Genomic DNA, 23807 nt, shown 5'->3' with positions numbered 1-23807 from the left:
AATGAGCCTAAAAAATAAAAATATGTGCACCATACGTACGCAAGTCCTGAATATTGTACAAATCTGCAAGTTATGTGGCTCTCCACAAATATGAGCAAAACTTCTCATTTAGTTTATTACTTCTCCCCCATCCAAAAAAGGAATAAAAATCAAGTCTAGACACAATACCAAAAAACCCACAGAAAAGAGCAAGAATACCACCAATCATTTCCATCTGCTTGCAAACACATTAGAGAGCCCACTGAAATGACAAAATATGCCTCTGGCAGACTTCTGGTGGAAGTTAAATAAAAACAGCCTTCAGAAATAATTCAACAACAGGCATAATTTTAAAGATGCACAGACACTTAAAAAAATTATCTCTTGGTACACAAAATATGTTTTGGGGGTGGTTGGCTTGTTTTTTTAGGTTTCTTTTCAAACCCTTTCTTCTCTCATTAAACATATCTCTTAAAACTCTCATAGCTTTTGGCAAACATGTGCAACGTAATATATGACAAGCTAACCGACCCCCTAATATAAACCTGCATAATGTACGTCATGCTTTAAATAGCCAGCAGAGGGCTGTAATAGATCAGATATTTGTGCTTTCAAACGTCTTTTTTCCACTTCTGAATAAGGTCAGATGTAATTTACCCCTCCCACCATCTTCTTCCCAATGATCTAACACCAAAGCAAAGGAAGTGTGAAGAGAGGCAAACAGCTCTGTAAAGATCTGCATTGCTCTATGTTAGCAAAGCCATGCAAATGTTACAATCAGCAATCGCATTAAAATTCCTTGATTTAAATCCTTCCCTGAACAGTACTTCATAAACCTCTATCAGTTCAACCTAAAATATATTAAACATATGCTCCATCAACAAAAATAACCATTAGCAAAAATAATAATTAGAAAAGAATGAATAAAGGGAAGGGAGAGAGAGAAAGAGAGGGGGAGAAAAGAGAGAGGGAGACAGAGAGAGAGAGTTATAGCACTACCTGTCGAGCGTAAGGGCCGCGGGGCTTGCGGAGCACCACGTAGAGGATTTCTGGCAATAGGCTGAGCAGGATGAGCACGATGATGACCAGCCAGGCTGACACCGAGCTCAGCATGTTGGCAAACACAAAGTATAACCGTTGCTGTCTCAGGAAAGGCCTGGGGGAGAGATGACACTTCAGTTTATACTGTCTGGAGGAGATACATGTTTGACTAGAATGAAAAGGCCAACTAAAATGACTACAATAAGATTTGTTTTTTTGTTTTTTTTAATCCTCAGTTGAATTCTAACCATATTACTCCTCCCCAGAAGAAGCTGAAAAACACATAGAAAGCCAGGGAACCCCATATCACAAAGTGGTTTATCCATGTCCAGTGCCGTGTATCCAGAGCCAACTAGAATGTTGGAGAAAAGAAAGTAGTAAGAGATCTTTTAAAACACATATAAAAGAACTTTGCAAAAGACATGACTAACAAAATATCTACTTCAAACTCATATGTCCACTCTAATGATAGACGTTTTATAAATGTCAAAATAAACAGGGGTAGAGCTTACCTTTAGTGTTACAGTGAAAACAAGGATGGTGAATACAATCGTTCCATATGACCAGTTCCCAAAAGCCTAGAGTCAAAACAATAAAACAATCAGCAGTTGTAGTTAGGAGACTGTAGATATGAAACCTGTTTAGAAGTGGATTTAAATCAAACCTGGCCATTATCCTGCAGGGCTGGGTTGCTGAACAAAAACCAAACACCAAAGAAGAAGACCAAGCCGTGGAAGACTCCCAGTAATGTCCAGTAGAGAAATGGTCCCCACCGTAACATGGCATTCTTACCGATTTGTCTAAAGATTTGAAAGAGGAAAATTAACAAATTTATTTACTTACTGTGTCTTTGTGTAACATTTCCTGTTTATCACACAAAAGGACAACACCATTATATAACATATTAATGGTGGCCAAAAAAGTTACTGTGTAAATACAAATGAGCTACCATCAAAATTAGTTAACTCAACTTCACCAGAAGAACTTTGTAACCTGTTCATTAAATATTTATTTTTACTTTTTTTTACTTTTAAATTACGCCTGAACCCAAACCAGGACTTTATTTAGTAACAATATTGTATTGTATAGTAAAAGTATACAATATAATTCTGTACCTAAATTCAAAATAAACACATTAGTCTCCGGATAGTGTTACCAATTCTTTAAATAGTGAAGTGTTGCACAGACACAGAAATCCTTCCAAGTCTAGATTTAAAACCTAAGAAAAGAATCTCCTAATCTCCATTACTGTGGGATTTTTGATGAAAGGACAGAACATAACAAGCACATCTACTTTTATATCCCAGTTTACCTGTAGAGGGTAGCATTTTCCAGGAGCATCTCAATGGAAATATGCTGTTCGAAAAGACTGTAAGCCAGGATGGGCATAGAGGTGAAGCAGATGTTGTACATCGTCAGATAGGCCGCATCATACAGGGGCTGGGGAGGATGGGAGCAGGAGGAAAGGTTGACGAGGGAAGGGTTGGTAAGGAGGAGGAGGGGTTAATATCACAGAGAGGACACAACTCATACACACAACCATAACTTGAGCACAGAGCACGTCATGAGCAAGCTTATATACATCTTTCATGTGCTTGTGAAAGATCTATATCAGAGACCAGTGGCATGATGGGGAAACCAAAAAAAAAAAAAAACAACAAAAGAAAAGAAAATCACCTTCACCTTTCACACAAAAATATAATCACTCGGTGATCTTAAAAAGGATGACAGATGTCATAAGAATAATAAAATGAATCCTTGTGCTCAAAAGAATTTCCATAAGATTTTTCCCCTATTTTAATTTTTTTTCTAAGACTAGGAAAACAAACAAATGCCACCAGGATTCCAAAATATCCATATTGTGTCATGGTGTATTCGTGGTGGCACAACATGACCGGCATGAGTTTTGCCTATTTATATTGTATGACGATAACAAAGTGCATACATCCCAGGGACAGTGAGGAAAGGGGATTGTGAGGACAAGAGCTGAGCAATCGGGAGCACACAGAGGTGTGATTTTAGTAAACACTACTTCCTTTCATGTTCAGAATGTCTTTGAACCTCAATTAGATATACTTACTTGCTGGGAACAGCCGCAGAAGAACTGGTACAAAAACTGTGGTAAGATGAAGCAAAGATTCTGCAGGCGAACAGAGAATGAAAACAGGGTCATACAGAGTTCAACCTAAATAAATCAGTCTCGCATGTAAGACTATATGTGTATGAGCGTGTGTGTATCCATCCATTTCCTTCTGCTTATCAAGGATTCAGGATTGCGGTGGAGCTAAAGGTTGTCGGTCTATGGCTAGACTGACAAAAAGAGACAATCACTCGTGCTCACGTTCACACCTGCCAATTTAGATTGTGGGAAAGCCAATGTATACAGTGAGAGGCCACGCACAAGCAGGGAGAACATGCAAACTCCAGTCAGCCAGTGGATCCAAACACAGAATCTTCTTGTTGTGAGGTGACAGTGCTAACCACTGCACCAGTGTAAAGATACCAAATGGCTTTTGGTGGGTACTAGATGTTGACCAATATAGGATTTTTAAGATTGAAACTGGTATTTACTGATTTACAAATCCAATGTATGGGTCAATATTTCTTTTCATTCAGGCACACGAAATGCCCACATATATCACAAACCTTTTTTATCTGACAAAATGTAACCATGCAGGTTAAACATTAGCTTGTTTTATTTCCAAATCAAGATGCTGATTAGTCATTTACACTCTGAGCACCTGATCGTTGTGTTTGTAGCATTCCAAACATGTGTTTTCACAAAGGGGAAGTTACAACTGGTGGAAAACATTGAGACCCATATTATGGTCATGTTATGCTGATACTGACATATCAGCAAAAAGCTAATATCAGTCAAACAATATATCTGTCAGGCTCTAGTGGGTGCTCCTAGTGCTCCTGGACACAGAATCTCCACTTACCTTATAAAAGAAATACTGCACCAGGTGTGCAATGCGAACATAGTAGAGATGCCCATGTCCCAACAAAAGTTTCTTGAGGTGCTTCAGTTTGGGGATGGCATAATCACTGTTCCTCACCGCCTGTCGACCCTCTTTCCCCTTAATGCCTGAAACACCAAGGCCCAAAACAAATTACACATTTCTGCACTCCACTACACATAGAAGAGTAATTAAAGATGGCTAAATCAGCTTCAGCATCACATCATCACATTTCTTACCAATGCCTACATGAGCTTCCAAAATCATGCTGACATCATTGGCTCCATCTCCAATGGAAAGGGTGATTGGGCTGCCTTTGGAGTTCTTCACCATTTTAACTATCTATAGATAGATTGATACAGAGGCACAACAGCTGAATAAAATCAGAAATAATCTTTCACTGTGAAAGAAATCAATTCAGTTTTATTTCTCAGCTTATTAAATCACTGTTCTGACCTGTGCCTTTTGTAAGGGAGCCATGCGGCAGCAGAGCACAGACGTGCAGTTTTGACATATCTGTAGAAATAGGTCCTTATAGTCATGTAAGTTGTTTTCAGAGGATGAGTTGAGCACCATCGACAGAGTGGCTCCATCTACTATAAAACCATAATCCTGGCTGGACCAATTCCTGCAATACAGAGTAGACAAAATAGTTTAATCGTTACTAATGTTTTTGTTTTTTTTTTAAACTATTGCCCCACAACCCCCTAATAAAAAGCCAAAAAAATAAATAAAAATCAGAATAATGTCAGTACATAGCACACAGGCTTTTGTAATCTAAGGTGCCAACCTGGCAACACATGTCTTTGCTGGTGGTGCATCCTGTACAGTTTTCTTGTGGTACTCGAGCAAGAGGTCATGCAGTCGGTCCTCACGCCTTTTTCCTGGAGACTCTAGAGTACGCACTGTTAGCTCCAACAGCTCTGTGTTCCTCTTGAACAATCTGCAAGCATAGCAGGTGGATTTGGCCGTCTCCATCTTGTCTCCTGTTAAGACCCACACTTTAATACCTGCTCCCTGCAGAGCCTCCATAGTCTCTGCTGCCTCCTCTTGAAGACTGTAGAATAATAAATAGAAAAGGATCATTATGACTACTAGCAGCAAGAATGCCTACAATTATGTATAGTTTATATACATGTGTTTAAAAAAAACCAAAACAAAAAAAAAGCTAAGCTAAATTACCAAATTTCATGTCATAATGGTTTGGGAAGGCGTGGTCCTTTAAAAGTGTGAGTGTTTGTGTATTAAATGATGAATAAATGGTGATTCAGGAATATGTTTACTTCCTTTGTTATAGGCAATGCATGTGTTTTAGACCTAAACTTTTGCAATTTATGCAGTCTATTTTTAAAAGCTGGAATCTTTGATTGTAGGTCACAACTTAACCACAAGATGGCAGTGTGAGCTTAAATTAAAACGCTCTAAAAAGAAGGGCTTTTAGCTGATATCAAACTAATCAGATGAAAATAGAAAGCCAAAGTCATACATGGTGAAAAAAGTGACAGTTGATGACATTTAAAACATCCCCAAAGGGAGGAATTAACTCATTGCAGCAACATAACAAAGAGCAAGTCCAGACAAGGCTTGGTGATATGCTCATCACAGGCTTTTGCACTCCTTTTTGTGCTTTTGCACTCACTCCTCTTCCTTTTGGCACTGATGTTTATTAAGGGGCAAGAACAGCACAAGTATGTGGATTTAAGGATATTCAGCAGGTTTCAACACGAAAAACTACGTCCAGATGAACCGAATCAACATATTTGGGGTTTCAACACAGCAGTTTCACAATTAAGAGCATCACAGTTATACATTTTGTGTGAGCACCCACCGATCTTCAACAGCAGTAGCTCCAATTAGATTCATTCCAGTCTCCACTTGGTTGTAAACAGCCATGAGCTTCTCCTCTCTGTCCTGCAGAGCCAGTCTAGCTTCCCTTAATCCTGAATCTACCTGGTCATACTCCTCAGCAGTAAGATGTTTGTAGGCCACACACAGTGTCCGGTAACCATCCTAAACAGTAAAATAGCAGCTGATGTTATAAAAGCCAAAATGTTATGCAATGAAATCATTCCAACAGTTGGAAATTTAGGAAAACGAGATGTTTTCCACCACGTACTGTTGCATTACGCTCCACATGCATGCGTATCTTTTCAACTTCCTCCTGTTTGACTCGGGGGAAGATGGAGGAGTCGGCTCCCTTACAAAAGAGCAGTGTTTCACCTGGGCACGAAAAACACACTATTATACAGACACCCAGCATCAGGGATGTGCTGGCCAACGCTATTTTATTAGCATTCCAATAACGTTGACAGTAACCTTAAGCTCACCTGATATTGATCTGACGATTACACTCATTCGCCTTCTGACTGGGTCAAAGTTCAACACATGAAGCAATTCATACCTAAAGGATGTACGCAGAGGAAATAAAAGATGTAATTTAAATACAAACAATAACTGAGATTTTAAAAAAAGAAAAGACATTCCAAGAAATGACTAACTTACATTTCAACGTCATTTGTCCTGTTGAGAATTTTCATGGTTTTACTTTCGAGGCCAAGAAATGTGAAGCCGTACCTGAGATCGAGACAAATCAAAACACAAATGGCTTTTATGTTCTCAATAAATATTATAACGAAATTATACCAGTTACATTTTCCTTAGGTTTATCAATTCCAACTGTGTGCTTGTCAAATAGCCACCTGAAATCACTGAGTCATGACACCCAACCTCTTACCTCATTGCACCCTGGACCAAAGCAATCTCATCAGGTGAGGAGGCTATAAAGCCCCTCTGCTCCTGCAGTGGAGGGACCACTTGTCCATCTACCATTAATCCATCCACCTGGTCTATCCGTCCATCTTGACCTTGACCCTGCTCTGTAGACTCCTTTACCTGGACTGTGTGGCACAGGCACAGGGCACGCAGAAACAGCTCTTCCCTTTCCTATGAAAATTACGTAAACGTGGCTTAATACTGTTAAAAAAAAAATGTAGGGCTTTACAAGTAGAAAATTCATTCATAAACCTTAAAATAAATTCATAAATCTTTTTTTTACTTAATTATTAACAACCAAACAAGGAGCTATATACAGTAGCTGGAGTTTGGATAACGCCTAGAATTTATAACCAAACTGACCCCTTATCAGCACAAGTAATTAAGTGCAATAGTCTGTGAAGTGTTATCAAGCACTCGTGTCAGGAGCATGCAGCTCCTTCCCTCCGCTATGTTATAGCGCATATGTCGACATGTCAAGGAGAATGTACCAGGGTGACCAATAAAGGGCCTTTCTGGGCATCGAGCTATGTAATGGCCATATGTTAATCCTTGTATGACTTTTACAACAGATGGCGGGACACCACAACACTCACCCTGCCAGCTTTCTGTTGTACTGTGTTCATAGGTCCATCTGTAACGCAGAATCCGTCCACTTCCGAGCTCGCATCCCTGTACTTGTATTGGTGGCCATCAATGCAGCACTCTATGAACTCCATGTTATTCTGAGTTAGGGTCCCCGTCTTGTCTGTGAAGACGTACTCCACCTACAGGCAACATGAAAATAAAAATGACACACACTTCCAAAACCATAAGAATTCAGTTTCTCGTTTAAAAGCCTCCAACAATAATATTAGGCAATTACTTCCCGGAGGAAATTACACTGCATTAATCAGTTTAACGGAGCATCACCTTTAACTCAAATAATCATCTGGCAAACCAAGTGTGACTGATCTATGGCAGCGCCCTTTAAGTCAGCAGTGCCATAATAAAAATGAAACAAGGAAAATTCATTTTAAAGAAGCACTTACATTAGTCTCGGGTAGAAGTTTTGCTTTTTAAAATACACAAAATTCAGTATAAAATATAAACTTGTTTGGATGGAAAACTACATCATAGTGCTAGTGATTGTTCTACAGATTACATCTGGACATCGTTCAGAGATGCTGGAGATGAAATGTTCAGGAAAAGCTTTAGAGTTTTTATAAACAATAGAGGAATTTAGTTAATATAATTGAAAATTTTTGGACACAGAAATGCAGAGTTTACAGAAAGCATAATGACAGATATTTCTGACCTGTCCCAGCTCTTCATTGAGGTCCGAGGTGTTGACCAGTGCCCCTTCCTCAATTTCACTGTCAAAGAAATCTTTATCCCAGGATATGAAAAACGATCCCAAAAACTTCTGCATTTCAACGGTCACATACATGGACACTGGAATGATGAAGTTGAAGAGCACCATGAAGGACAGGAAGTCGGTGAACATGTTAAGGTACTGTTGGTAAAAAAAACAAAGAGGCACATAATATATTTACACATATATAGAGAGATATATATACACACTGTATTTATATGTATAGAGAGAGAAAGAGTGAGTTGCGGTTTGCATCATTTTCTCCATAACCTAAGCAATTCTAAGAAACCATTCTGCAGTCCTAGACGTCACTGTTTATACTTGCAACAAAAATGAGGAAATGGCAGTCACAATGTTGAATGCGGGCTAAAGCAGAAGGTTAACAGATGACATGAAACGGACTACATCATATGGCAACAGTGGCCATTTTGCTCATTTTATAAGAACTTTAAAACTATGTATAGAGTTCCCTCAGCAGCCCTTTAAGGATTATAATAATTACTATTGAATTAACATAGGCCTCAGTATGTATGTATGTATGTAGTACACAATAACAGTATGATGAAACTTATCTAACAAGCCATATTAGCCATTTTTCTTGCAACAGCTGTTCTTCTAGTTCTGCTTTAGACATGTTTTATTTTCCTCAGTCACTTTTCCTTTTTTTTCCTATAATGTTTGTTTTCATTAGTTTTCTAAAATGCAAACTCACCAGATTGGTTTCCTTTTCTTTCAGAGTTTTCTCGTTGTACCAGGGCTCATCCTGTCCAGGCTTGCTCTGCCATACATACTTAAGTGTAGTACACACTAAGGCCTTGCTCACTAATATGCAAAGGTAAACCAAAAGGAAGGCATTGATAGACCTGTAGACATAAAAACTCAAATTAGTGAGTATCAAATGTATTTTTTAGACTTGTTTTATACATATTGTTTTTCCCTGTAAACTTACTTTTCCACAACAGAGCGTTTCTGAGATTTTCCTTGGTAGTTAAGAGCCATCTTTGTCTCCATGCCGGTGTAAACTGCAACACCTTAAAAAAGAAAATAAGAAAAGACATCAGTCTTTAAGATATCGAGCCATCTTTAATATGGTACCAGTAAAAAAGCTATTATTGACTTACCACAGATGCTTTGAGTGTTCTTTAAAGTTGCTCCTTTCAGCAGGAGGTTTTCTGGGCCCAGTGACCTGCACAATCACATCAGTAGATCCACCTATTTAGTCATACAGTTGCTGTGGAATCCACACCTCTCTATCCTCTAAATGGAAACCTGGCAGGGAAGCTGGCATCCACTCTAATATACGCAGTGACAGTACACAGTATGCCTGCAGTCTGGGCTCACACCAGTTCCAGTGTTCTTGAGAAGGACACTGGCATTTGTTTATATGGTCATTACAAAGCAGTCAATGATAAATGCCTGTGGGAGTGCTTTGGAAGCAGTGGCTAAATCCCTGCCAGTCTGTTTTTATTTTAATGCTTGACTGCTATAAAGGATCAATGAAATAATGATTTGCTGGTTATGTAAAGGGAAACAAATAAACAACTGTTTAGATTTTGTTTCTTTAAACTATGCAGACTTGGTTGGACACGAGTGCTCTCACCTTAGCGAAGGCTCCTCATTGTTTTTGTAGATGTGCATACGACCGACAAACCTGGAACACAACGGCATATGCTCAAACAGATGAAGTGATTTGTGAGCAACTATTGTGTTAAGAGTGGAAGAGATCTGAACTTGAGGTATTCGAATCTTTTCTGAGTTCATTAATTACTCAAAGCTAAATATTCATTGACCTTAAAATCTAGAAGTTTAGAGTACTGCCTAATACTTGTAGTCAGCCATATTGTCACTTTCATTAGCTCGGAATATTCACGCCTTCATCTTCAGGTATGATTTTAAATTATAATAGTTTCACTGCTTGCCCCAAAGTTGACCTATATAGACATATTGTCTTTAGACATAGAACTACACTTAAGTAAGAATTAAGTTCGTCTTGGAGAGACCAAGTTATTATCCCATAAATGCACTATGGCTTGCCGAAACATTTTTTTTTAACAATCTGCATGTTAATATCAGAGTCATTGAAGACATTTTTTTAAATCTGGCATTAAGTTAATCCACTCCTCAGCAGATCACAAGCACCACATGCTTGTAGTGTAAATCCGTTGGGACCACATGATGATTGCCTACTTGTAAAGGTCAGGCTGTGGCTGTTCGCACTCAATGGTGGCGTTGAGAGATTCCACATCGCGCTCTGTGTCTGGCACTGTGTAGTGTGTCTGGACAAGTAGAAGAGGCAGACCGAGAAATAGCGTGAGCTGTGACCAACTTAGGTCATTGATCGCTTTAACTTCCACTGCTTCTCACTCACACACAAAACGGAAAATTAAGAAGGAAAAAATACCAATACACTCGAGCACAAACAGACAGGAACACAATTTTGGCAACTAAACAAAAGTGAAACCTCTTTAAAGTGAGACCAGCATTCAATGAAAATAAATCAAGATTCCCTGAATTATAACTACACAATTATTTTAACATGTATCTAGGCAAGTGCAAATGCATTCTTTACTGTTCTTCTACATCCACTCCTCCTCTCTTATTACCTAATATTAATCAAATGAACGCACATTAACTATAACTTCATCTGGAACTACTTTTAATTCAAATTCTTCTATGCAAAACGATTGAAAAGTAATACACTTATCTTACTTTATGATTCGATTCTCCATCCAGACTTGCTGTGGTAACAAAACATGTGCCATCATCTCGGCTAGACTGCAGCAATATTAAATCACAGGGAAAGGTCTCGTCTTCCTCCACCTCCAAAACATCTCCCACCTAGAGAAACACAACCAAAGACCATTTGTGAAGACACGGTGTGCTTTCTCCCTCTTTTCAGAAGAATCGCGCACAGGATGAATGGCAGAAGTTCAAACAACTTTAAATTACTTTTATCACTAAGAAGACTTATAAATACATATGACTGCCAGGTCCCTGTGAAGTTGTTGTGATCAGTGAGTAAAAACCCAGATACTAAAAGTGAAAACAAGAACAATCCATAATCTTCTTTGAGCTCAGGTTTGGACTGCCAAGCAGTGACAAAAACCTGCCTGTATTTTAAATGTTTATTTTAGCAAAAGTAGCTAGCAGTAAGCTTATGTTGGCTCCTGTGCTGGGAACAGCTGTTTTATACAACGCATAAACAACACATAACAAAGCTTTGGTATTGACAGCTGTATGCCGAGTGGTGTCAGCTGTACGAGCAGATCTCTACCGTAATAAAGTTAAATAAATAAATAAAAGATGACCAAATACAAAATTTGTTCATTTTAAAATCCTGAAAGCTACTTAAAGTGAGCCAGCCAACTATAGGTCTTTAAAAGTAGAATGCACTGGATAAATAAGTTGCCTTTACAAACATGTCTGAGCATCAGATCAGCTCAGGAGACTATGTTCTCCCTTGTGCATATATCCCAAAAAGTCCTGTATAGCTGCCAGCAGCCTTTCTCTGCATATATATTGGAGGAATTATTTTATTTTTCACTTCAGCTAGGATGCATCTGCTGCTACAAAGTACCTTGATCTTCTCACTCTCTTTTTGTATCCTCCGGCCATCTTCAAGCACTGTCACTCGGTACTTATTCACCTCATTGTCAGCCTTGTGCCGCAGCCAGTCCTCATATCCCTGTGGCAATATATCAAAATCAGAATAGCATTGCTTAGCACAACAAAAAGTAGAAACCTTTTCCGTGACATCTGTACCTATGGGACACTGACAGTTATAACTGATGTCAGAATAAAAAGGCACACAGTACAGCACTAGCTGTCAAACTAAGGGGTGTTCCCTGAATGTTTTACGGCTTCTTAATGGTGAAAGAAGTTTCAGCAGACTACAAGCGGCATCCGTCATTTCCATGGAAGAGTATAAAACATGAATGTCAATTCATACAATTAAATTTCCACATCCAGCATGTCATCATTACGTATAGAAGTGCCTACAGCAGCAGAATGAGATGGTGATTGTCCAGCAGTGCAGAGAAACAGTATAAAATGAAATAATACTGAGTCAGGTAAAAAGATAATTTCAAAGGCTGCAGCAGCAAGAGCCACAAAACCAAGTGTGGACTTTATGAGGTCTCTAAGATAGTGATGGATATGGAGGAGATGAGAATAGAGGGGTAAACCAAAATGTGTGCCAAGGCTGAGTGTGAGCCAAAAAGCAGGATTACAGGATAATAGGAGGATCAAGTCTGGTTTAGTGATGCAAAGATTCTTATTCCTATTATTATTATTATCCATATAATTATTCAGTCAAAAATACAAACAATAATGAAGCATCTGCCATATAAATTAGTTCACACAACCAAAAATGTGAGGTCTTGGTCTCTGTTAAACAAAAATTTCACTTAAATACATGAACATTTTATATAAGGTTATCGAGAATCATTTAGTTCTTAACGGGCTTCTCGTTATTCTTTTCCATGTGTTATATCGTCCTTTTCTGTTGCCAGTGCTTTGCCACACTCAGTTTGCATTAATAGGATCATCCCTCTCCTTCATCCTGGACTCAGTTTAGTTCAAAAGTCAGTTTGAAATTATTTTTCCAAACTTTCTGGCAGGAAGTATACAGCCCGAGAGGAAAGACCTATTTAAGCATGAGTAACACCTTATCTTCACCATCTCATTCACCGTCTTTATGTGTGGAGGAACTGCCTGAGCCTTGTTCACAGAACTCCACAGTATAAACCAGTGTGAAAAAATATACTAACAGCACTACCGTGAATGAACACGGACATGTGTTATCAGTGCACCCCATATATTATTGTAAGGAAATCCACCCATTATTGTGCATTTCAAAGCCGCAGCTGTAGACTAACTAAAAAGCCAATCTTAAAACAATACATCTAAAGCTGGGACAGGGAAGCAATAGAGTCAAAGAAACAGATACTCCCCTTGATAATTTGTACCTCTGAAATAGACTCTCTCTCTCTTCATTTGCTAACACTCCCCTAGAGGCTATTTCATCTACACCCCAATCAGAATTCACCAGCAGAGCACATTAATACAAAACCCAAGAGAGCATTAGGCACGTACTTTACACAAAAATCACACCAAGGCAGTTATGAAGAAAGGGGGGCTGTGTTATACAGAGAAGGAGGACAATAAGACACGGCTATTTAAAAAAACAAAAAACAAAATCACAATAAAGTGACTGCTACCAAAACTTACTCTCATTAGGAACATATCTTACCTGCTTGATAGCAGTTACTGTAATCACAAAAAATAATGGTAGGCCACTGGTGACTGGGCTGGTGGGGGTATCCACTATCACCTAATAGGAAGAAGAAAAAGAGAAACGCAATGTTAACGCTCAGCAATAAACATATGCTTTTTTGTTTCAATGCCAATGTATTACATACATCACTACAGAGTCCTCCTACAGCAGCAATGTGTGGTAACGGTTTGCATGATGAGGCAGGCCCTCTAAATGCAGGGTGTAGTCCTTTTCTACTACTTCCCATATTTGTTCATCAGTAGGGAACACAAGGGAGACATTTACATTTTGGAGGGGAGAGAAGGAGGTTCTGGACCACGGAACTTTTAATCAAGTGAGCCAGGGATAGAGTGCTTAATCTGCAGGCATTCCAACACTACTGTGTCTCTGCCAAGGCATGGAAGAGGGCCAGCAGAAAGCTTTGACAAACCGACCTTACCTGCCTGAGGATTTCGTGAGAGAATCTAGAGGTAGAGTATGGGGATCAGACTTGGTTTTTTGCATTTATAAGTCATGTATGTAATAAGAATGTGAGGATCAGGTAAACATCCAGCTTAAGAGCAGTGGCTCACAAGGCACCCAGCTAAAATCTCAGCAAACAGAAAGCTCTTTGTGTTTATGTCACCTAAACCTATCAGAAGGATTTACGCTTGCATTTCTGATCCTGCAGAATGCAGTTGGGCTCCCCATGAGCCAGACTGGATGTTACAGCACATCCAGCTCATTCATATTCTGACCAGGAGCATTACAAAGTGTCAGATAGACATCGGCTCAAGTAGGATATGTTTTGATGCAGTCTCCAGTGTTCCTCAACTGCACTTGAACTGAAAATTAAATAAAAATGGCAGCAAACTTAGTAAGCACTGTCTGACACAAACACAGATCCACATACTTTACCCATTCAAAAACACACTCATAAAAGTACAAGGGCAGTGCACTAGAAATCCATCCGAACCTTACTGTGATTACAGTTCATTAAAGGATAAATCAATTACAAAGCAGAGACAGACAAGTTCACCTCCACCATTTGAAGATTTAGAGTAGTGCATTATGTTTGTAGCTATTCTGGTGAGACAAAAGTATTAATATTGCCGCAGTGGCCTGATGTGTTGGAGAGCCAGCAATCATTCAAGAGTATTTGGGGGTATACTTTCAAGAATCTTTAGATCTTAAGACTAGATAGCTACACAGTCATGAAAGTGTCTCTTGAGAAAAGCAGCCAATGAGAACTGGACTAAAGAGAAGGTGACCCCTAAAGGCAGATGAGCTAAATCAGCTTGTTTGAGATAGTGGGTAACCTAAGGATTTGCACCAATGCCCAGTATAAGATTGCAAGTTATTTTGAGCTTTGAATTATGAAATGCTAAACTAGTAGAGATCAGTAATAAAAATATGGAGTTGAACATGAGTATAATAGGCCCCCTTTAATGTCCATCACCTCTTGTTCACATGACTGGATTTAGATTTGTCTGATCACAGAAAGAAAAATAGAAACTAACGTCTCTCTGATGCAGCAGCCAGATGGCAAAACCCAGCAAAGGTTTACCACAGTATAAAGAAAATGCTTTACAAAGCCAACTTTCAGCCTCAGAGTTGTTTGATTTTGATTTATCCTTAGCCACTGTTCAATAGAGGACTAAAAAAGAAAGAGCTGATGGTGGCATTTTATCTGTTCATCAACAAAACCCACACAAAACAACCTTAATCCCACACTATAATACAATTTCAAATCACTTGACAGGCCTCGAAGACATAGCTGTATCTAGGACAGCCTCCATTTTTGGAACAGACGGGTTTTTTACTGAAATTTAATGCATCTATATTAAACCTGCTTAAACTATTTTTGCTGTTTAGCTATAATTTAAAAAAAATTTATTTGTGTTTAATACTAAAACCACTAAGTGGTGCTTCCTTGTTTTGGTGATTTAAAAACATCAAGGTTGTGTAGCCCCAGGTGGTTTCTGAACATACATGCAGTTTGATCTCACTCAGCACAACGTATCCATTGTCAGGAATATCATGGACAAATTCTTGGAACATTTTTGGAAAGCACGTGTGCCTCTACTTATACAACAGCAATGGCTCAGTGGCAATTTAAGTATAGCAGAACGTCACTATATACACAGCTACCCCTAAGAAAAATAAAACATTCATATACTCAACCTTTTATCAATTCATCTGCACCCATTAAGAACAACCGCCACCAACTTTATACACACTTGCCTCCACTGCACCAAATGCAAAGCCAAAAAAAAAGAAAAAAATCACAGCAATAAGAGTGTACTGCTGCTGATGTGCTGGTGTGATATCACAGCAGCAGAACGGGGCAGCAGAAAGCCCTTCATCTGAGCCGGGAAGTGTGTCAGAGTGAGAGACAGACAGCAGTTCCCCGGGGTCCCAAAGCAGTGGGTCCTCGCATCCTCCCACCCCTTCATCCTCTCTTTTTTTTTTTCCACCCTCCTCGGTCTCTCCTTTTCTCTCACCCTCTCAACACCATTTCTCCCACAGTGCTCTATTCCCATTCAATCAAATTCAAGCAAAGACACGCAGGGCTATTTATAGGAGAGTGGTGCTTTTTTATCAGCCTGTGTCTATTTGTGGCACTCAGATGTACAGAGGGCTTCCTGGCTGCTGACGTCAGCAGTGCAGCGCTGCAGCGAATTGGAGGTTATGTGAGACAGAAAGAAAGACACCAAATGACAATGTGAGACAAAAGGAGGATAGAACAGAGTTGGAGGATGCATGACATTTAGTTGTTGGTAGAGTATTTGCATTAAGCCTCTCGGGGGAAATGTGAAGGTTTATTTCTGTCTGTAAGATGCAAGTGCAAAATGAGCGCACAATCTGTGTACCTGTTTCACACTATCTAATATAATAGCAAGCTGCATAGGAAAGACTGAGTGGTTAGGATAAGGAACCCCTCAAGTGAAACTGGATTAGTGGAGAAATGCCAACCACACTGCAGCTTGGGTAAACACCCAGGACACCCACTGACTCATACATAACATCCACAAGCTCACACACACATATACATTTATTCACACACAAACATTGTAAAATGAACACATCACAGGTAGAAATTCCTCATATTCACATACATACATTGATTCTTCTCACATTAATTCCATACAATAAAAATTAAAAATTCAGCATTCATACGCATTAGCTAAGACAGAATACAGAATAATATATATAATATAGAATTAATCCAGACAACTTAGAGAAGAAAGGCTGGGGGAAATGAATATTACACTTAATGTGATATTGTTTGAGATTAATTTCATTTCTGACACTGAAACATTGGGTTTCTGGGAACAGAAGCTCAGAGTCCATGACGAGAGAAAGGACTTCCTTCTTGACAAGGTCTAAAACGAGCACCTGTTTACACTAGACGGCTCCTTTGCTGCCATAGTTTAGGTTATCGCTAAAAGGAAACCAGTTAGTTTCCATTTCCATGGACCACAAAAATGGATCATTAGGAAGAGGTAATGGAAGAGCAAAAGCAGATGTATATAACAAATCTTCAGAGAGGAGAGAAGTCATTTAAGAGTACAGCTGAAGTCTATTAGTTAGCGTCCTCAACCAGTTCAGTTTCCAGTAATTAAGCACGGACAAGACAAACCAAGGAAACAGTGACACAAAAAGAAATTCAGGGATTAGCATGAGAGTACTACAAACCTGTTAAAATGGGCTTCTCAGACAAAGTGAGAAGCAACTTTCAACTATTCAAATTTCTTTCCGTTTTACTTGAAAACCATGTGAGACCAGATCTTGGATGAATGAGTTAGTTGAATTAAACTGCTGATGACTTGCCATAATGCTGAATTTTTCATGTTCTTTGAAAGTTATAAACAGGATTAAATGACAGACTGTGCATAACGCTATAACCTGAGCAGGGTGTAAGGGAGCGTAGTAAAGCAAGGCATTTAAACATGACCAATTGTACTGATCAGTGTGCCTTCAATATAAACTTTTTTTTTGACTTTCTGCAGTTCACGCAAATGAACACGCCCAGTAAGGAAATAAGGTAGAGCAGTTTCACATCTGTTATAATTGTACACACACTTATCCTGTTACTATTGCACACCTGCTATGGCTACATGCACATGGATGTAGTTTCTCACACCCCTTTTTTATGCAGGCAACACAGTCAGCATGTCGATCACTTACACTGATCTATTCAGACTTAATTTAAAAAAAAAAAAACATAATGCGGCCCGAAACTAACCTTCATACGGAGGACCTGACTACAAATTAACACCATCAAATAAACAAAAGGCACCCACGAAGTCCTTATTTTAAAAAGATTATATCACTTATCACTGTTTGAGTTGGCAGACAGACAAAGCTTGCCCTTACCTGCACCAGGAAGATGATAAGGAAGTAGAAATTGGCAATTCTTCTAAATTGTTCAAACAGGTTCTTTGGTAGAAAGTTCCATACTGTATACTGTTGGGGGAGAAAAGAGGAAGCACATATGTAAAAACATGAAATCACAGAAAAAAAAAAATGGAAAAAACTGCATGTGGACTTTCTTTGTTGCTCTGCGCTCTGTGGTTTTTCTACTCTACCATGTTTTGTAACCAGACTCAGGAAAGTTAAAGAAAGGCTTGGCAAAGGAAGAGAGATTAGAGACATTCAATATCCACAGTCCTGTATTTGTTTATTCTGTTTGAGCTGGGGAAGGAAAATAGGAAGGCAACTTCAATAGCTTATAGTCTCTGTTCTTTGCACCAACTAGGGAGACAGGCCTTGGGGGACCACAGGTATTCCACTGATTCAGATTAGATATGTATCTCTTATATTTGGCTACCCTTGAATGCAGAGTCAATGAACTTACGAGGTGGGTGACTGTTTTTGTGTTTTCTTTTTTTTTTTTTTTAAGTGGCCATGACTGTTGATATCATCGGCGCTGAAGCAACACTTATCTGCAAAACTCCCTGAGAGACCTCTCAACGATACCCCGCTGGTAACCTTGTGTCAATAACAAAGCACGTCTACACAGCTTTGCACAGAAACAAGAATAAAGCCCTTTTTTGTGGAGTGCATGGGGATAGTGTTGAAATGCCACACGAGCAGAATGGATATCTCATTTCGCTAAGAAGTAAAGAGGGTGAAAGCAACGAGAAAGAGAGGTTGGAGGGTGCAGGTGCAATGAGAACATGAGAGAAGAGGCAGAGATTGGACACTGCTGGAAAGAAACAGGAAGAGCAGAGGCACAAGGGAGAATAAACACTGCAGCTGGGGTAATTAAAGATTGCTTACCCTGACATACTGGCAGAAACCAATAGATTGACCCTTCCTCGCTGAGATGCGCTGCATCACTATAAATCCTAGAGCCATTTTATTATCACTTCACTTGCTTCCCCTGATCACTTTCACTTTAGATATTCAAAGCCAGTCAGTCAGTACTTTCCCAAGCCTGCTGTTGACACAGAACTAACAGGTAGAGTAAGACTTGGGTGGTGAAGAAGGGGGGTTGTAGTCAGAGCCCAGGGGAAGCCTGAATTGCCCACCGTTCCAGTACATTAATAGCAGCCATGTATTTCCTTGCCACAGTCTGTGCTTCACTGACAGACAAATAATCGCCTTCCATTGGGAGCCAAGACAAGTATGAGGAGAAGCAGTCGGAACAGGAAACAAAGGAAGGAAGCCACTGGAATGCTGATGACTGTTCAAGAGTTCATTTTGCAAGTGTTAAATAAAAAAAACTGCCTACAGGTAGATAAAACATAACACAAGCTTAGGAACAAACAAAAGTCTTGGTGCATTGCCAGACTGGAGCCCTGGCAAATGCATGGGAGTGTAATGTTTTTACCTTCGAGGACACAATCCTGTTATCACAGAACTTGGGTGGGATGAAAACTTCATTGGCAGGACACGGCCGATGACCAACATAGATAGTCCTACTGCCTACTCTTCTGTCCTCACCACCAAACTAGAGAGGAGGGATGGGGGTTAAGATAAATAGAGGAGAGAAAAAAAAGGAACAGGACATGTTAGTAATTCACTCTTCTTCCTGTCATTTAAATACTGAATTCGGGTACAAAATCAAGTGTGCACCATACAACAGTCATGAATTTGTTGGGAGAAAAAAAGTCCAAATTTTACCCATGATCTAATACAAATTTAAAAAAATTGCATATTCTTTAATAGTTGCAGACAGAGGCAGTCTAATTATGCCTAAATTCCAGCCATATAATTATGAGATTAAAGTTTCAACTGTGAATCAGAAAATGAAGATTTGAAAAGTGGAAAACTGTTGGGCACTGGACAATATATTGTAAAATGGCTAGATAAAAATTCAATAAGGGCCAGAATCTTCAAGAGATTTCAAAATAAGGTGAAATTTATTTTCAGATTATATAAATGCATGTGCACTTTCTGTTATGTCTGTCATAGTGTCAAAATGTTCAATACAGTTAAAAAAAAAAAGTTAAGAAAATTAATCAAGTGAAAACAGAGAGGCCAAAACCTGCATTTTCTCGTATATCCACACAACTCCATTGGGTCCAGATGTTACCAATAGCAATCCGTTTAATATCAAAGTGAGTGAAGCAACTTATAAACTAGGTAGCTAGACATTTCAAACTTTAGCAGATAAAGCAAGAAAAAAAAGGAAAAATAAGTGGATTTCCAAATTTTCAAATGCCAAACTTGACACTTGGGGGATGTTGCATCTTTTATATACAGCTTAGATTTTTGTTCTAATGCAGTATGCACTCTAATGTGGATGTGTGTGTTAATTTAATATTTGAAAGAGAAAACATTTGAGGAACCTGTTCAGAAACCAGAGGTATACTGTGTCCTGCCAAAATGATAAAGGCACATAAGGTAAATCAAACAATGCACAGAAGCCAGGTTGTTGTCATAACTTCCATGGTGCTCACCTTACATAAATCTCAAGAGCAACTGTAAATACCAACCCAAAAAAGGAAACTCACATGAGAAATCAAAGTGATAAATTGTCAGGTAGGACAACGGTTTATTCTTCTCTGTGTGGAAAAAAAGAGAAGACCATGACTACACATCTCCCACACACAGTGAACATTATTTTATTTAAGGTTTGTTAAATATGTCACTACACTGTTCCCTAGAGAGTTACAGAACTGATTTTGCAACTTTATTATTGTTCAAGGAAATATCTAGCCAATATCCATTCCGTTAAATACAGAAAAGATCAGTGCCAAGAGTGATGATTCATTATCACTGAAAAGGAAATTGGTCTATCCAAAATCAAAACAGAGTCCAATCTCAATTTTTTTGTCCCCAGAATGCCAAGTTTGACCTAAAAGTATTGGCCAAGCCATTAGGTGGACAGCTACAAGGGCTGGAAACAAAGCCAGTACAATGCATTAGCCAGACCTACAACAATACTTGCTTCCAATTCACATCTTTCTTATCTTCAAGGATATTCCCATCTCACTATAGAGAGATTAGCCTGACTCTGTTGACTGTAAATAATTAACCCTATTACAATAAACAAACTGTTGACCATTTAAATTATATCTATATTGTTTGTATACCTGAATATTTTCTTTCCCATGTTAAAAGGTTAGGCTTTCCACTGAGAGCTTTAACAACATGACGAGGATGTGTAATGTCAAGAGTTTGTGAAAACTTTTAAATTCAGAGCCAAAATGATTTGGAGAGCCTTAGTGGCTTTAGTTACTACTTTAACAGTTGTCAAAATATAAGAGACAGTTGTTAACTGCTTCTTTCCCCATTTCATATTTTGACATTTCCATTTGTAACCAATAGAAAAAAGGTATTGCACATGCAAAAAGCCAAATATACTGATAGACTGTGGCATTTTTTTGTGTGCAGCTGGGATTCTCAATCAAGAACAACCAGCCTTTACATTATGTCCAATCTTAACTTGTATCTCATCTTAATCGAACAGTATGTCAGAAAAATGTAGCTTACGGAACAGTTTTTGATGTATGAACTGCAAACAAACAACACCTCATAAAGCAAACCCCCAGTCACCCAGCAACTGGTCAACCAACTAAATCTGCCTTCTTAATGACGTCGGCAACTTTTCCATCTTTGGCCTGGATTGTGATTGATGCGTGGTTTCTCAGAAACCTAACAGAGTTTTTAGGTTTAACCATTAACAAACATGCTATGGGTATTTATCCCAATGCATCATTGCTAAACGACAATAATTTGAAGAATAAACATGGCTTGTGATCTTTAAGTTAAAAATTAATAGTAGATCAATGAAATATTTTATGCTTAATGATCTAGAAGTTTTGACATTTTCAGAAACATAAAAAAAAGTAAACCATGAAACCTTTTGGACTTTAGCTCGGTTTTCACAAACTGTATCACAAGATAGAGGAGATTTATGTAATACCTTTTCTGTTAAGCTTATCTGCCGTTAAACAAGCTGCATACTGTAATATGCCATTCTTTGATGTAGGAGTGAAACAAATTATCAAGTGTTGTAATTTTTAAAATCAGCAGGTTCTATGATTCTCTATGGAGGAGCTTAGTCAACTTATTTTTATACTGTACTCATACGTTGGATAACTAGTGAATTTAACTGATTATTGGAAACCTGGCATACAGATTTAGTTTCCTGCTGGAATCACAGTGCTCTCATTTCAAAGTAGTACACACTCACCAATCAATCACTTCAACTGGGCGTTGGGTTGGATACTCAATAATGGCAGAAGGGAAACTACCTCGGGCTGTCAGATACTTAGTCTTACAGCACTATAATTCTTCAGAAAACTCATATATAATACACAGCTGACAGTGGTTTTCAGTGTACTTTCAATTTAATGTATGTAACCAATATCAAATTACCATATTTGACGCATAGTCCAAATGTACATGTCTTTGTTTAGTCCCCTTGTATTTATGTACAATTATGCACATTAACATTAATATCTAAAAAAAAAAAAAAAAAAAAAAAAAAAAAAAAAAAAGAAAATGACCACTCTACAACCACAACAGAAAGCACTACTTGCCAGACAGACAGGCGATTCATCTCTGGGATTAATCATAAACTCTTGATATTGTGAACAAGTACTTCATTTTTACCAGCCAAATTATTTTTAAAACAAAAAACAATGATGAATGCCTACTTTCAAATGTCATTGCATAAGCAAAAAATATCAGACACTGACACAAAGAAGACACACAGAAAGAGTGTCAGAAAATACGCTTGCGTGCTGTAGTCATTTTATTTCATCGTCCAAATGAGGACTCTAGCCACATGTTTTAAAAATAGCTATATTTTCTGTTCAAGCATAAGTTGTTCTGCTAATACTGTGACTGTAAATAATTAAAGTTGTGCTGGCAGGGGATCTGCTTTATCTAATATAAAAGGCCAGTAGCATGTGGGCTGAGACGACAAATTATCATGAACATCTGATCCTGGACAAGTGCCAGGGAACATGTGAATTGCGGCCACCTGGACAGCAAACTTCCCAAAGTCTGTTTCAGACAAGGGGTTAGATCAAAGAATGGCCTCAAACACTTGAAGTCTAATTTATGCAAGTAGGGACCAAAATAAATAAATAAAAATCGCAGCATTCATAATGAATTTATGCAGCCATTTGCTTCTCATTAATAGTTGGGGGGGGGGGGCTAAATAAGAACAAATTCTTAGTGTTAATTCTGTAAAAAAAACATCCCATCTTTCCTATAGTCCAGACTAGAAAAGGGAGCCAATAGGTTTACATAATGTTCCCTTATGCATGAACAGCCACATTCACACCTCAGTATGGATGTCAACTTTAGCATCCCCCACCCGATCAGCACACAGTTACACTCCATCAGGACCGGATGCAAACAGAGTGTGAGTGGGAAGAGGAGTTTGAGAGGAAAGAAGTACAACAGGATCCAAGATTTGATGCATATCCATATCCCTCACCCATATCAAATAGCAATAATCTGCCCCCAGGAGCAATAACCCAAGGATCTCTATACTGACTCTGTGTAGAAGAAGTAACTATGAAAGTTGTCCTATGGACTCTGAAAGAACTGTAAAAGCAAATTTTTAACTAGTAGTAAACAATAGAACACTTTTACAAAGGGCTTCTCTATCACAGCATAAAATGCAAGCAAACACACCTTCTACAACCAGAATATCATTGAATCAAAGTATTCAAGGGCTCTGGATTTTACTTTACGGGTTCATAGACCAGACAGCTAGCAATACTAGGTTACTGGCTTCTGTCCATAGTTTTAAGGTCACGGATCAGTCAGGAAAAAATGCTACTTGTAATGCAGACTAAGCCAACAATAGTGCTTAAAAGCTGTGAAAGAGCACACATAAGCAAACCCCGTCACCTCAGAGAGGGTTCTCAAAAAGAAGCGGCACCTACACAAACATAACTCATGGTGAAAACTGGAAAAAGTATTCTGTATTGAATGAGGAAATAGTCTATGCCCTACGGCACTAAAGATAAGA

General features: G+C 38.6%; 1 protein-coding gene across 5 annotated transcripts in view; it reads right to left on the bottom strand.

Moving 5' to 3' along the window:
- The window catches only part of atp11c (ATPase phospholipid transporting 11C (ATP11C blood group)), a 41141-nt gene that overhangs the window by 5131 nt on the left and 12203 nt on the right, over positions 1–23807 (bottom strand). For all 5 annotated transcript variants that reach the window (XM_080900317.1, XM_080900318.1, XM_080900319.1 and 2 more), the window contains exons 2-28: positions 19200–19319; positions 17741–17830; positions 13358–13438; positions 11684–11791; positions 10816–10944; positions 10294–10382; positions 9707–9757; positions 9228–9292; positions 9056–9137; positions 8819–8969; positions 8050–8247; positions 7349–7519; positions 6715–6923; positions 6483–6554; positions 6308–6381; positions 6097–6200; positions 5809–5990; positions 4771–5037; positions 4437–4608; positions 4220–4322; positions 3963–4108; positions 3101–3160; positions 2333–2460; positions 1685–1820; positions 1533–1598; positions 1269–1372; positions 979–1135 (exon numbers count right to left, since the gene is read on the bottom strand). In XM_080900317.1, coding sequence (XP_080756443.1) covers positions 979–1135; positions 1269–1372; positions 1533–1598; positions 1685–1820; positions 2333–2460; positions 3101–3160; positions 3963–4108; positions 4220–4322; positions 4437–4608; positions 4771–5037; positions 5809–5990; positions 6097–6200; positions 6308–6381; positions 6483–6554; positions 6715–6923; positions 7349–7519; positions 8050–8247; positions 8819–8969; positions 9056–9137; positions 9228–9292; positions 9707–9757; positions 10294–10382; positions 10816–10944; positions 11684–11791; positions 13358–13438; positions 17741–17830; positions 19200–19319 — 3315 coding nt within the window. The remainder of the gene's footprint in view (positions 1–978; positions 1136–1268; positions 1373–1532; positions 1599–1684; positions 1821–2332; positions 2461–3100; positions 3161–3962; positions 4109–4219; positions 4323–4436; positions 4609–4770; positions 5038–5808; positions 5991–6096; positions 6201–6307; positions 6382–6482; positions 6555–6714; positions 6924–7348; positions 7520–8049; positions 8248–8818; positions 8970–9055; positions 9138–9227; positions 9293–9706; positions 9758–10293; positions 10383–10815; positions 10945–11683; positions 11792–13357; positions 13439–17740; positions 17831–19199; positions 19320–23807) is intronic.

Source organism: Rhamphochromis sp. 'chilingali', assembly GCF_963969265.1.
Source record: "Rhamphochromis sp. 'chilingali' genome assembly, chromosome: 13".
In the NCBI taxonomy this organism is placed as follows: domain Eukaryota; kingdom Metazoa; phylum Chordata; class Actinopteri; order Cichliformes; family Cichlidae; genus Rhamphochromis; species Rhamphochromis sp. 'chilingali'.
Note: the sequence above shows the minus strand (reverse complement) of the source record. Positions and strands in the feature narration are given on the sequence as shown.